At 42.0% G+C, this 14,296-nt stretch overlaps 1 protein-coding gene across 1 annotated transcript in view; it reads left to right on the top strand.

Moving 5' to 3' along the window:
* Positions 1-13,523, top strand: part of dnajc6 (DnaJ (Hsp40) homolog, subfamily C, member 6) — a gene marked incomplete at its 5' end in the record, with an annotated part of 31,511 nt that extends 17,988 nt beyond the window's left edge. Inside the window, 11 exons of the mRNA XM_083970212.1 lie at positions 189-306; positions 2,728-2,807; positions 2,926-3,119; positions 5,156-5,530; positions 5,761-5,904; positions 6,456-6,557; positions 6,674-6,811; positions 7,533-7,871; positions 8,374-8,522; positions 8,903-9,079; positions 12,446-13,523. Of these exons, the coding sequence (XP_083826338.1) occupies positions 189-306; positions 2,728-2,807; positions 2,926-3,119; positions 5,156-5,530; positions 5,761-5,904; positions 6,456-6,557; positions 6,674-6,811; positions 7,533-7,871; positions 8,374-8,522; positions 8,903-9,079; positions 12,446-12,547 (1,918 nt within the window). The 3' untranslated portion in view covers positions 12,548-13,523. The remainder of the gene's footprint in view (positions 1-188; positions 307-2,727; positions 2,808-2,925; positions 3,120-5,155; positions 5,531-5,760; positions 5,905-6,455; positions 6,558-6,673; positions 6,812-7,532; positions 7,872-8,373; positions 8,523-8,902; positions 9,080-12,445) is intronic.
* Between the last annotated feature and the right edge of the window lie 773 nt (positions 13,524-14,296).

Genomic DNA, 14,296 nt, shown 5'->3' with positions numbered 1-14,296 from the left:
AAGTAATGCATTGATATTTAAATAAATGACAGCTCAGTCAAAGAGTCAAAAACAAATTATCTTTTTTCCACTCCACTTATTTTCTCTCATTTCATCATGTGCAATTATTCTTAACACAATTACAATCATGTTTGTTGTCTTCATGATCCCTCATTTTCCCTTTCACTGCATGCCCCACATTCCCACAGAGAGCACAGGGTGCAAGAGGGGAAGGTGGTGTTCCCCCTGGGAGTGAGTGTGCAAGGTGATGTCGTGGTTTCTGTCTACCACATGAGGTCAACTATTGGAGGACGTCTCCAGGCCAAGGTACTGTAGAGTTCATGCACTACTGCACTATGCTTAAGCACTACAGAATCATTTTAGAGCCTGTTAGTTGTTTGGTATCGCCATATTGGTGCAAGGTCATACAGAGCCATCAGCAACAGAGCAGTGTACAGTTGTGGCTTCAATTTATTTGAAGATTTCTGCATCCTCAGTCCGACCATACACATAAGGAAATGTGTGATATAGTATTGGTTTAGCTGTACTGCTGCCAAAATACCCCTTGTAGACCTTCATAGTAAAAATCCAACTCCAGTTTGTACATTAAGTCAAAACTTAACAAGATTGTAGCTCCCAAAACTCCAAACAGACAGTCTGGCCAATAACATAGAAGTTCATTTGCAAGTATTAAATGAACCTGTTAAAGTCTAAAGATCTAGCTAATTACAACCTGTCCATTTCTTAACTAACAATATTTGTTACCCACAAAACAATCTGGAGACCGAAGCCGTGGCTTCTCTTATCTTAAATTAAATTATATTAACACTTAACAGAGAAGAAAACATAACAGTGTTTATAAAACAGCTAATGCAACTCAACAGTACAATAATAACTTGTTTCACTGCAATTTATAAAAGACAAATAACATGAACAAAATAAAAAGGAAGGAAAAAGAAAATGTATCTTTAGTGTAAGAGTTATGGGATAATTAACTTAATTAATTCAAGTTCAGGTTTGTTTAAATCTGGGATGATCAGTTCAACTTGTTCCAGTCTGATGTAACAATGTCAAGGCAGCTAGTGTCCAGGGCCGAAGTGGACTTGGTTCTGTCAAAGGTCAAATAATACAGTGTGGACTTTAACACTGCATGCATACTTGAGGATCTCCTCTGGAAAAAAGATGACCTAGTCCGACTGCGTAAATTAAGGAGGGAATTGAGTCATCTCACTCGTCAGGGAGAGTCCTTAATCCAAAAAGTCTGAGGGTATTTCCAGAGAATGTAGAAAGGCAAGCACTAATCCTCTATAATGAACATCACATCTTAGTTCATCTGACACATAGGCCTACACACACAACATAATGAAGAATAAATGAATGAATTATAAATTACTGTACAGCATTTCCTCAATATTTTTCACTCTTTTAGACTTTTTTCCCCCCAATGAAACCATGAATTATGATTATTTTACAGTTTAACCATGTAGTGGCATGTATTTAAAATCAGCTTACTTCACTCACATCCTCAAAATTGTAAATTGGAATTTAATCACACAGCAGTCTTCAAAGCCAAATATGCATAAGTGCAAAAGGAAATAATATAGGTATAACTCATTAAACACGTTTCCTATCAAGTTAGCAAACAAGAAGTAGAGCTCAGACACTCTCAACATGAACTTTGTTTGCTAGCACAACTCACTCAACTCACCAAGCTGCCCAAGGTGCGTCACCCCTGACGTTCATCTTCTCCGGCCTCTAACTTCACATAGCGTTGGGTTGAGTGTCCATAAATACTATTTTTGGCGAAATTAATGATTTAATAATTTCAAATTATTCACTTCCGTCACCTGTTAAGTCTCTGTTCAGTCTAGCTAGCTAGTAAGCTCACCTCACCTGCACATTCGCGTTTCTCTTACGCCGTGCCGTCGAACTGTAGCTAGCTTCTTCTTCTTCTTCTTCTTCTCGTATTCCGGCAGGCTGTACGCTTTCAAGCGTAATGCTGCCCTCCACCGGTTGTAGAGTGCAGGAACCTCAGCACCGCCCTCCCAAAGGAGTCTGATTTTTCTCCTGATGTTAAAATACCTTGCAAGGAAAATACAGTAAGACACTGTAGCTAGCTGGAGGAAGGGGCGGGACTTATGCGCTCTGTCCAATCACGTGTCATAATCTCCTGAGATAGCCAATCAGAACTCACCTGGGAAAAACGGCACAATTCAACATTGAGTCAAAGTAGATACCGTAAGTCACAAATTGTAAAGCAATAAAAATACTGCGAAATAAAATGGTGTTACTGAACTAAATTCTTTACTGGGTGAAAATGCTTTAGATAAACATCAATACTCACAATCACAAACTCATTTTAAATTTGACCCACATCAAGTAAGCTAGCTACACAGATGTAGTAGGCTGCAGTCACTGTGCTGGAGACATTGGCACAAATGCCTCTCTTAATCCTTTTAGACATTTCTATTTTATGATTATTAAATATGAACCATATGAACTTTTAGCTTGTAGCTTTTAGCTTGTGTTGTCTGTTTTTGTATTGTATTTTGTACATGTACTTGAGTCTGTGATAAAGTTTAACATAACATAATATTAGTAGTGGTCTACTAGTCAATCTAGTAGGCTAGGCTAGTCTACTCTTGTCAGTTAGAGGCTACAGATTTCACTCAGTAACTGTGGCAGGCTACATTTGATACAGTGGAATCGAACATGATGAAAACTTATATTTGTCCTGCTTGTGTTAAGGTGTCCAACACCCAGATCTTCCAGATCCAGTTCCACACTGGCTTCATTGCTCCTGGAACGACCATGTTAAAGTTTAACAAGTAAGAACATTTCTTGTGTTTATTCACATGTACTGTATGAGCACAGTTCTCACGTTCACTGCTTCTCACTGTCACTATACATTTTCTTTAATTATACACACCTTATTTCTCCTTTTAGACCAGAGCTTGATGCATGCGACTCACCTGAGAAGTATCCCCAGCTGTTCCACATGATACTGGATGTGGAGGTGGAAGGGGTGGACAAACAAAAAGACCTGACGCCGCCCTGGGAGCAGTTCCCCTGTAAAGACCTCAACCCCAGCGTACTTTTCTCCTGCCACCAGGAACATCAGGACGCCCTGGCTATTGCTGGTACTGTAGGGGAGAGTACACTGGGGCCCATCATGAGCACACATGTTTAATCCATTTAAGGTCCCATAATTGTGATTTTAAATACCAAAAACCATCTCACTATAGTTTTACTTTTCTTTTCTGTATAGCTCTATTAACAACAGGTTGGTGAGCCAATCAGAAGAGAGGTCCTCATCTTGTAATTGTCTGAATGAAAATAGAGCAGATTTTAGGTGGACATGCAAATAAATTACATCCTGCCAGGTTTGATGGTTGGTCTTAGGCTTTGTTTGCAGTTAGTTACAGATGTGCTGACAGCTTGTTTTCAGGCTCAGTTTGGTGGTTTGATACTTTCACAGTATTAGTATAGGACGTAGACCTTCAAAAGATACATGGAACTCTCACTTGACACAATATGGGACCTTTTGATATTGTATATAGTGTTTAAGGTGGGAGTCTATATGTGGAAGTCATACAAGTAAAAAAAACAAAAGACAATGTTAAAATGGCAATATTTATGAGTCATTCCTAAGCTTTTGTGAAATGACTCATAGGGGGGTTTCGTCTTTCATCTTTTCTTTTTTTTTTAACCTCAGTGTCAGGGTTTCCTGTCCACACTTAAATAAGTACTTTCATACCAGATACATGAATCTGAACCCATTGTCATAAGTAGATTTGGTACATCTTATTACACACATTAGGACATTTTCTTTACCTGCCTCTTGTGTAACATTTTCAATCCTGAGTATGATGTAAAATCGAAGTAGGTAGCGATAACTATTGCTGCTATTACATTATTCTGTGACAGCTATTGCTGAATATATGTAAGTCCTAACCCTAAGCTAACTCCTCACACCTCACACAACTGTCAAAGTGAAGGACATACATTACATTACATCAGCACAAAAATCAAACTGGTTCTCACAAGAATAGAGAAACAAGTGAACAATTTCATGCACGTGCACTCTCACAAAGTCTTTATACATGCAAACATTCATCCACAGATTTATATGCACAAATGTGTAAATGTGGTTCCCGAGCAAAATATCACTTATTAGACAGAATAACACAGAGTGTATGCAAAAGCACATTTACACACATTAACATAAAGACACAAACAAACTAATGTGCCTCTTATTTTTGCTCCTACAAGATGAGATGGAGGGCTTGGATCTGGAGGGTAAGACAGTAGAGGAGAAACTGTACAGGGCAGTGACATAATTAACCAGGCCTCGTTTCAATTCAATCATATCTCCCTTAATGTGCATGAGGCTGAGATCATTTTTGAAATTTTTATCTTGTTGATGAATAAACCTTGTGTTATAGGAAAAAAATCATGTTGCTATTTACTTTAATCTACAGTGATGCACTGATTGAATTGAAGCTAACCTCGTACTTGTTACGCAGTGATATATCATTTTGGTAGATACTTCTACACTTGCCTCTGGCATAAATATCACAATTCTTGGGACATGAATAAATAACTGCAATAATTTTACACATATGCTACAACAATAGGCATGTGTACATTTTCCTGTACATTTTTACATGTACAGGAAAATGTTTTTGAATAATATTCACAGATATTGAGAACTGGAAAATCAGAACACAGAATTCTAATGCTCTACCAAGGTGAAATATTGCTCTGAATGAATAATAGCTAATGTAGCCTCACTGTACATCCTGTACCCTCTTTAAAAGGATACTACTGTACATCATTTATTGATTGGATTCTTGTAAATACAGATTAATTGTGTTGATTTATTAGTTAAATTAGCTAAAAGCAGCTACCAACCCACTGGCAGACTGTGCGCAGCACACAGTATTAGGAGAATAGCTGGTGCTTGTAGCAGTGATGACCTGTATAGTTGCCCATTATCTCCTCCACTTGGCTCTTGACCCCTTTTGCTCTTAACCTGCTCTGTGTTCCTGTCTGCCCTCAGTTAACGCCCCTTGTCAACGTTGTTATCTGTATCACTCGCTGTCTTTTCTGCTTTGTCCGTCTCTGTCTCACGTCTCTGTCTCTTTCCTTCTGTCTCTGTCTCATCGCCCTGCAGAGCCAAGCCGGCCCCACGGAGGCGCGGACGGTCGGGGCCACGGTGAGGAGAGTGAGCCCTCTGACGATGAGATGCTCTCTCTCTCCAGCCAGAGAAGCAACGCTAGCACGGCCCCCCCGAAACCAGACCCCCCTACTCCAACGCCGGCGCCACCTGCCCCTGCTGAAGAGGTGGATCTTCTTGGTCTGGATGGGGAGGACATGAGCCGCCCGGGCCCTACACCTCAGCCCGCGCCTGTTGCAGCCGCAGGAACTGACCTGCTAGGGGACTTGTTTGGGGGTCCGCCACAACCTGCCAGCGGGCCTTCATCCACTCAGTCCACACCACATAAAGTAGCTCCCAACACTGCATCACCGTGTCCCTCTCCTGCACCAGGTGAGCTTTGGACGTTAAAACATGTCAAACAAACTTCAGATGTGATTTAGCAGATTGCTTGGCACATGTTTAGGATTTCAGTGGATGTTTAAAGCCTGGTTGAGTGGATAATGGTGAAACAGTAGTCCTTATGCAAAGGAAAAATAATATAATGTAGGATCTTTCGTAATATAGAACAATGTATTGCAAGTATGAGAGAAAATAACGACATATTGTCATGTCTCCCTCAGCGTTCGACCCCTTTGGGGCAGGTCCGATGCCGAAGCCTCAGGACATGATGGGTTCCTTCCTTGGACCAGGTAATATGGGGCAGCCAGACCCCTTCCTGCATGCTGCTCGCTCTCCATCACCCACCCTGCAGCCCACAAGCCTGGGTAAGGCATGCTTCTGCTGCTTGGCTGCACACTGTCTCACAGCATAGTCTGCCTAAATCAGGGTAAGGCATGTTTTACAGCATCTGCAAGCCTGCGGCCAAGACTTCACGCCCACACACACACACGCACACAGACACACACAAACCTGGCTGTCTTTGTAGAGATTCATTTGACCGCATCATGTTTTTAACATCTGTCTTCTTCATTTTTTTTAAGCTTTGCTTATTCAGACGCTTTTTAAATCGTTTGACAGTGTATAAGTTTGCATGATGTATCACTGCTTCTGCAAGACCGCACACCTGATGCTTCGCTCCCAGCACGAGCTGTTCCTCCTCATCTAACAGCATTTTATTCAACCTGAACTCAGCCCAAAGCCAATATTGTAATGTTAAGTAGCACAGCTCTGCTACACTTGTAGACTTTTCTTCAGATTCAATGGCTTGGACAGTGGTTTGATGACCTATGGCCTGTTATTTTCTCAGACTGTGTGGGCCCATGTTGTTCATTCACTGTGCGCTCCGACTGTGACTAACCTTTATGTGCTTGAATAGGCCGGAGTTCCCCCGTTCCGCCTACCACCCCAACTGTCAACATTCAGCAGCAAAATGCCAAGGGAGGGTGGGACTGGAACAGACCGGCTACCACAAGCACAGGTACTCACAAACACACACACATACACACGTGAATACACAAACACACACACAGCATTGACTGTTTATCTGATTATTTGATGTGAGGATGAGGAACCAGTTTTTGTTTGTTAATTCAGCAGGAGGCTTCAGTATGGGAAGTCGGTCAGTCACTACCAGCCCCACAAGCTCAGTCCACAGCACCCCCACCCACCAAACCAAGCCAAACACCCTGGACCCATTCGCTGACATAGGCAACCTGGGGGGAAGCCTCGGAGGTCAGTGACTGAAAATTTTCCTAAGTCTTTGTCAGTTTTGCACCATCATGGTACCGTGATCTAAATCAGGGGACAGGGGGTCAAACTTATTTTAGTTCAGGGGCCACATACAGCACAATTTGATCTAAAGTGGGCCAGACCGGTAAAATTACAGCATAATCTATAGATAACGAGAACTTTTCCCTTTGTTTTAGTGCAAATAATTACATTATTAAGGTGTTTACATTAAAGAGGAACTATGTAATGTGTGTTGCTTTACCACTGTTTTGCTAACCCTCCTCTGGCCATGTGGATTTGTTTACAATAAAACCAACGAGAAAGCAATCAATAGTAGATAACGTTATATATCATACTGTATACGATGTTAGAATGTGTATATTCGTAGTTTAATATGTCATAAACAAGAGGTTACGGGGCGTGTTTATGTCGAGGTGCGCAGAGACGAGAGCTGGGACACCGGGGCGGTAGCCCCAATCTTGCATGGTTGGTTTTCAGCCAGGAGATGAAATAAGTGCCAGAGAGCCTCCATTCTCCCTTGTAACAAGTAATTAAACCATCACAATTATTCCAAAGCTGTTTAATTGGTAAATATGTAGCATAGTTAAGATACAAATCCTGCATAGTTCCGCTTTAAATGAACTATGAACAACTTGAGAAAAATACAGTATGTGCAATTTCACCAATATTATGCCTTTTTTCATCATATGTCTATTTTCTTCAGGAGGTTCTGGCTTCTCCAGCAAACCCACCACCCCTACGGGAACAACCCCTTCCTTTCCTCCTATGGGCTCCCCATCGCGGCCCCCTCCGTCTCCCCAGCATGCAGGAGGATGGCAGTCCCATGCAGGTGCCGGCTTCCCCTCATGGCAGCCAGGTGCTGGAGGCGGCGGAGGAGGATGGCAAACCCAGGGACAGGGCCCAGCCCCGCAGCCAAAGCCCAGCCCCAGCCACACCCCCATGCCTCACACGTCGCCCCAGAACCGACCCAACTACAACGTCAGCTTCTCTGCAATGGGAGGAGGCTCACCCAGTGCAGCGAACAAAGCACAGGCTGCCATGGGTGAGCAGCAGTTTAACTTTAACCTGCAGCTGCAAATTTGCTAAAATCTTTGCATAAGTGCCATATTTGAAATAAATTGCTTGAATTATTGAATTGCACAACTCTCACTAAGATCAAGTGTATGTGATCTTATAAAAGAAAATCCTCTTTAGGGTGTGTAGAACAGGGTGCAATACAGTGACATGGTAAATTCAAATGTTCATTATCTGGATTCACTGACATTTGTTGTATCGATACGCACCTATACATTTTTTACACAAGGTAAAATCATATTTGAATTTAGAGTATCTCAAAATGTTATGTCATTAAATTATGGTTTAAATGGAAGTTTAAGAAACTCCCTCCTACTGTTTTAAATTATATATTTAAAGAGAGAGCAGAGTGTTGTAATTACAGTCACATTCATTTCTCTGTGAGGATTGCAAACTGGACTTGGAATTGTGATGGATGCCAAATGGCTGAGAATGTTTTCTCCCTTTTTGTTTGTATTCCTCTCTCCTAGGTTCGAAGCCCAAGGTCTCGCAAGCCAACTTTGACGACCTGCTGTCGGGTCAGGGCTTTGCAGGGGCCAAAGAGAGGAAAGGGCCCAGGACTATAGCAGAGATGAGGAAGGAGGAGATGGCCAAAGAGATGGACCCTGAAAAAATAAAGGCAGGGGCTTCTGAGTCACATCTGCATAGAAATGAAACAATGAGCAGTTTGTTGTCCTTCTTGTTTGCAGTTTCTCAAAGACACTCTGAGAAACTGCACAAGGTCCCAGTGTAGTACAATAGGAGCAATTCAGTGATTCCCAAAAGTAGGATAGTGTACTTCCAAACCTTTGGCTGTTGAAGCCTCTCTCTTTATTTCAGAACTAATTGGGCAGCCGATGTAGGTCTACCATGACCGAACTTTGGTTCCTCTAATTAGTCCTTTAAAAACATTTCAACAGAGCCAAAATAGCATGAAAGCATTTCCTCTAATAATGGTTCCAAATCTGGTCATCAGCAGCTAATGGCTTCCCTTCTCTCCGTCCCCTGTTTGTGACCCAGATTCTGGACTGGATCGAAGGGAAGGAACGTAACATCCGTGCCCTGCTGTCCACCATGCACACCGTGCTGTGGGAGGGAGAGACGCGCTGGAAGCCTGTGGGCATGGCCGACCTGGTTACCCCCGAGCAGGTCAAGAAGGTCTACCGCAAAGCCGTCCTGGTCGTCCACCCAGATAAGGTGAGACAGATAATGAGTTAAAGGTGGAACCAGTAATGTGAGAATGCTTTCATTAAGGCAAAAATGTTTGCACAGCCACTCAGTTCATAGGTTGAATCACAGAAGCAACATCCAAGAAACTAGTTGGCCTACAGTAACAGGAAATTCAAACTGAACAGTAAAGAGAAGTTAGATCAAATTATTCAGAAACCATGAGCCTAAAGCCCCTGGAAACATGGACTCAACTCTCAAAGCAGTGTTTGTTTGTTCACTGAATATAGGTTAAAAAAAATTCTTTACTAATTCTTGATTTTCATAGTGGGATCTGGCGCCCTCTAGGGGAATTACTGTAATAAAAACATCTAAAAGTCAAAATCTCATCTGGTGGGGGACCTGTCAACAAATTATTTGTCATTGCTGTGAAAACATTTGAGAAGTTTGAGAACAAACAACAAAGCAGTTGAAATAACCGGTCTAAGGAATTGTTCAGTTAGTGATTTACACTCAAAAAATCAGGACTGTGAGGGGCGTAGGTTATCAGATTTGATTGCTACTGGCCTGAAAACACCCCAACAAGTATCATCCAGTTTTGATTGATGATCGATGTGCTTAAGTATAGGACATAATCTTTTTCAACCAGCTTGTGAGTAGACAAAAGTACAAACTAAAAACTAAACCATCTAGTGTAAAATCCACTGATAAATGATTTCAACTTCAACAGAAAATTGTGTTTGGATCTAGTGACTCATACTGAAAAACAGAAAACAGGTTTTCAGGTTCTTTAATCTCTTTAATTCAGACAGGAAAAAAAGACTATTGCCAACACATCAATTAATATTGAAAATGAACTTCTTCACACATGATGTAAACAATGACATTAATACAACGGAAACAGCCAAAATAACCATGACTTCAACGATGCCGTATCTCATTGATCCAAAAGTGGAGCTGAGCCAGTCAGATAGAGAACTAGGATCCTGGTGAACAGAGGCAGCAGTGTCGTGAAGGTGAGTGATTATATCACCAATCGTAGCATTATACTCAGGTACAAAGGTGCAACATTCAGAACCAATGACAGCACAAGTTCCTCCCTGAGCTGCTAAAAGAAAATCCAAAGCTGCTCTGTTTTGTAGAGCCAGGAGTCTAACAGAGGCCAGTTCGCTTGACATGAGCATCAGAGCCTTACCGGTTACGTTGGCTATAACCTCTACTGCATGAGACAGGTCTGCGATTTGATCTAAAGCAGACATGACGCCGTAAATAGGAAGAAGGGGGCCGAGCGCGTTCTTAAAAGGCGACTGGTGATGCGTTCCAAAGATGTCTGAGACTCCCCGGCGTCCTCGTTTAAGAGCGGGTTTCTGGGGTAAAGAGCGAGCCACTCTCATAGCGGGGACTACGTACGCCAAGCCGCAGCGTCCCTTGTAATCCACTGGCAGGTACGGATACGCGAGGTTTCCACACACCCAGTACATCCCCACCGGGGAGGAGATGGAGCAGCTGGCAGAGCGGTGAGCCAAGGCGCTGAGGTGAGCCGGGCCTGCTGCCTCTAAACACCGCTCAGGTGCAGAAGCCAAAGACTTGAATTCACCGTTTGTTTGTCCTGGACTCCATTTAAAAGTATGAAGGCAGTCAGATTCCCCTACAGGTCTCTCGCCGTTATTCTCGAGACACCAAGGGAACGGCTGGGGTACGAGAAGCACGGGAACGGGTTTGGGGGTTCTGAGGCACCGGTTACAGTTTGTATGTCCTCCGGAACAATTGAGAGGTCTCATTTTGGAGAGGCTCGGGCAGTCTGGGTGCAAGTACGACTGTGACAAGGGGATATGCAGCAGGTGGCAGGTGTCGCAGTCAGAGGCAGGCAAGGCCATCAGAGGTAAACCTTCTCCAGCTGTGTAGGGCATTAGACCGCACACATAACAGCTGGAATTAGGGTGTATGTGGTTGGCTACTTGCCACGCCATAGTCAAAAAAATATTGATATCATCCAGTCGTTCATCTGGGGCTTTCCTGAGCTGTGGCGCTCCCATGACGCCTGACTCCACCCAGATTAGTGCCAGGAGATGTAGGATGAGCAGCAGCATTGTGCCAGTGGAGTCTCCAGAGCTTTTGTTTTGTGGAAGTTGCCGCCTCATTTAGACTGAGTCGAGCTGAACATCAGTGCCATCACCCGGAGCGTGGCAGTCGGTCTGTGCCTGGCAAATGCAGGAAGTGAACAAAATGACTCACAGCAGGACAACATAGCACAAATGAGCCCCTTCTTCACTGAGACTGGATGTAATATAACTGTCTACTGTTCTCTGAGAAATAAAACACGAAGCTCACAAATGGACTCCTAAAAACAGCCGGTAAAATGACCTCACCTGTGGTTTGCCTGCTGAGAGAAAATTCGGAGCTCTCTCACTCCTCTATTCATCCTCTATTTTATCAGAACAAAATCAGAGGCACAGCCCAAAATACACAGGCAATCACTGGGGTGAGGTGATAGAACCACAGGATCAATAGTTTCTGAGCAATTTCAACTCAATCATTAAAACAGGGGAGACTTGGTGGCAGCTTTAGTTCAGGATTTATTTATTTTAGACAACAAAAATACGAGTAAATAAATGCAAACAAAGGCCCCTTAAAATGCAACAAAATGCAAAAACACAAGTACATTTTTCCAGCATTTAAACACACATTGATGGTACATAACTATGTGTTGTTGTAAAGTTCAGTCACAGCTCAAAGACCTGCACTGATCAAATCAATCAAATGTCATGGTAAAGTTTTAGATCAGTTATCCCAAGGTGCTCCTCCAAAGACAAATTCAAAGCATAAAAAAGAGGAATAATGTAAAAAATAAAACAAAAGAGAATGAATCATGGCGACAGAGGGAGATTTTTTACTGATGAAAGAAATGAGATGCATCAACAGTGCCTGAGGACTGCCACCTCTTTGCTTTTATGCAAAGGATTTAAAGTTTTTAATTAAAGAGTAGGCTACTTTTTTTATAGATTTAAATTTCAGACTATTTGCCCTTTTATGTTCCAGGTTTTTATGAGTTTAATTTTACTTCTGTTGGTTGACTACAATCTTTTATCACTTGTTCTTTTTTTATTTCTATAATGTCTCTCACCTATGTGTAATGTATTGACGTTTGTGTGTGTGTAAAAACTGAGTAAACTGACACTGCATCACATATTGGTTGATATTACAGTATATCTTTTGAAATGTGAGAGAATGCTTCAGATTTTAACATTTTCTGACCTGGTCTGAGATGTTTAAGCTGCACTCTCTAATTTATATCCAGGTGTTTGCCAGAAGCAAAACACCTGCCCTGAATCTCTCATGTGGAAGTGAAACATTCAACAACTGCTGTGTGTTTGTTTTCCTCTACTTCCCTTGCAGGCGACGGGACAACCATATGAACAATATGCCAAGATGATTTTCATGGAACTAAATGACGCCTGGTCAGAATTTGAAAGCCAAGGACAAAAGCCCCTCTACTGAAGAAGGTGTGAATCTGTTGACTCTTGTCATCTAATCCTAAAAAAACATCTCACCATCTCTGGTCAACATACTACAGCCACACCCTACAACATCCGCCTTTATACCTGTGCTTTGACCCGTTACCTCCACACAAACACAACACAACAGCCAGTTGATCTGCAAAGGCGACGCAAGACTACAGAGCTACATTGCTCTACACTAACAGTGTAACAGAACAAATGACCCCCCTCCCCGTAGCTCCAATGTACCTACCTACTGTATGTATGTGGTGCAGCATTGTCCTTCCTTGTTGAGTGTCCTTAGCCCCGAACCAAACCACCAATCAAAGCAGAGTCACCGGGACGACTAGCAAAACAGAGAAACGTCTGATTGTGAGGAGGCAGGTCACCGAGATAAGAGAAAAACACATCAGGGAGTGAGCTGGACAAGCAGACTGTTCTAACTGGAGATTCGGAGCATCAGATTAGTCATTTACCTGCAAGATCTTTAACCGGTGAAGCAGATTTTTCTTTGTAGTTTGTGTGATTGGCTCCACAATCAGTTCTGTCATATCAAATCCACTTTTTCATGCGATTGAATGTTCCTAGAAATGAGAGAAAGAGCAGCAGTGTGTTTTTCCACAGAACTGAACTGAAGCCAAATGTGTTATCATCCCAAAATTGGCTTATGGTACAAATTAATCATGAGTTATTGTGTAATTTAGAAATAATTATGTTGCTGGTTTTGGCAGTTACTCTGACAATATGTTTGGCTCCCGTCCCCATTAGCCTTAAGATGCAAGGATAACTTGAGATGAGAAACAAAATAAAACTGAACATGGGGTTTTTAGAGAGAAAGCTGCTTAAGTTTAGATCCCTGACTTAATATTTACATGACAAAACATAACAATGTTGTACTGTAGGAGAACCGTCTGATGTAAGCCATGTGTGTTTCTGTATTTACAGGGAATTGGGGATTGTATATTTTAGGAAGAGCACATGTACAGTTCCAGACGTGAAGCACCTTGAGGTCTCATGCATACTCACTTTACTACAGTAAATGTTTTGTTTTTTTGTTTTTTACATGGGAGCTCTGTGAAAGCACAAACTGACTACACTTCACTGGGGGCAGCTTTGAAGGAAAGCCATGGCTACTTATTTATCAGTTTTACATTTGTTCATTTTTCATTTTTTGTCATTTTGTTGTTGTCATGAACTGCAGCTTACCTGTGATGAGGTAACGTAAACTACTGTAAATTGTCTGACGAGCTGGAAGCATCATGTAGAAGTTCGTCAGACTGTATCATAATTTTGTGTGTATGACTCTTTTCCATCCTGAGAGGACACAAATGTGCATGCACGTTTAAGAGCCCACAAACTTCCTGCAATGCAATAAAAGACGGGATGATTTTACAGACACGGATGATTATGTCGAAGGATGAGTGAATTAATTCACTTGGATTTTATCTCTCTGCTTCATATCTCAGATTACTGACTTCACTATAATCCTTTTTTTTTTTTATTCTTCCATTATTTGATATATTTTGTTTATATTTGTGCGATATTCCTGTCACAGCACTGACACTTGGTATAAATAAAACAGATATTATTTCATATCAGCTGTTTTTCAGTACCCGTAGTTGCAGGTGCTGTTGGTTGAAACCCAGAACTGATGTGAACTTGACAGATGTGATTGTTCCTCTTTATGATGGTTTCTCTCTGGTCTTTCTTCCAAGCCAGTGACAAGTGTGCAAAAAAAATTAAAATGTGT

This window comes from Trachurus trachurus (assembly GCF_905171665.1).
Source record: "Trachurus trachurus genome assembly, chromosome: 4".
Classification (NCBI taxonomy): Eukaryota; Metazoa; Chordata; class Actinopteri; order Carangiformes; family Carangidae; genus Trachurus; species Trachurus trachurus.
This window is presented reverse-complemented; position numbering and strand designations above follow the sequence as displayed.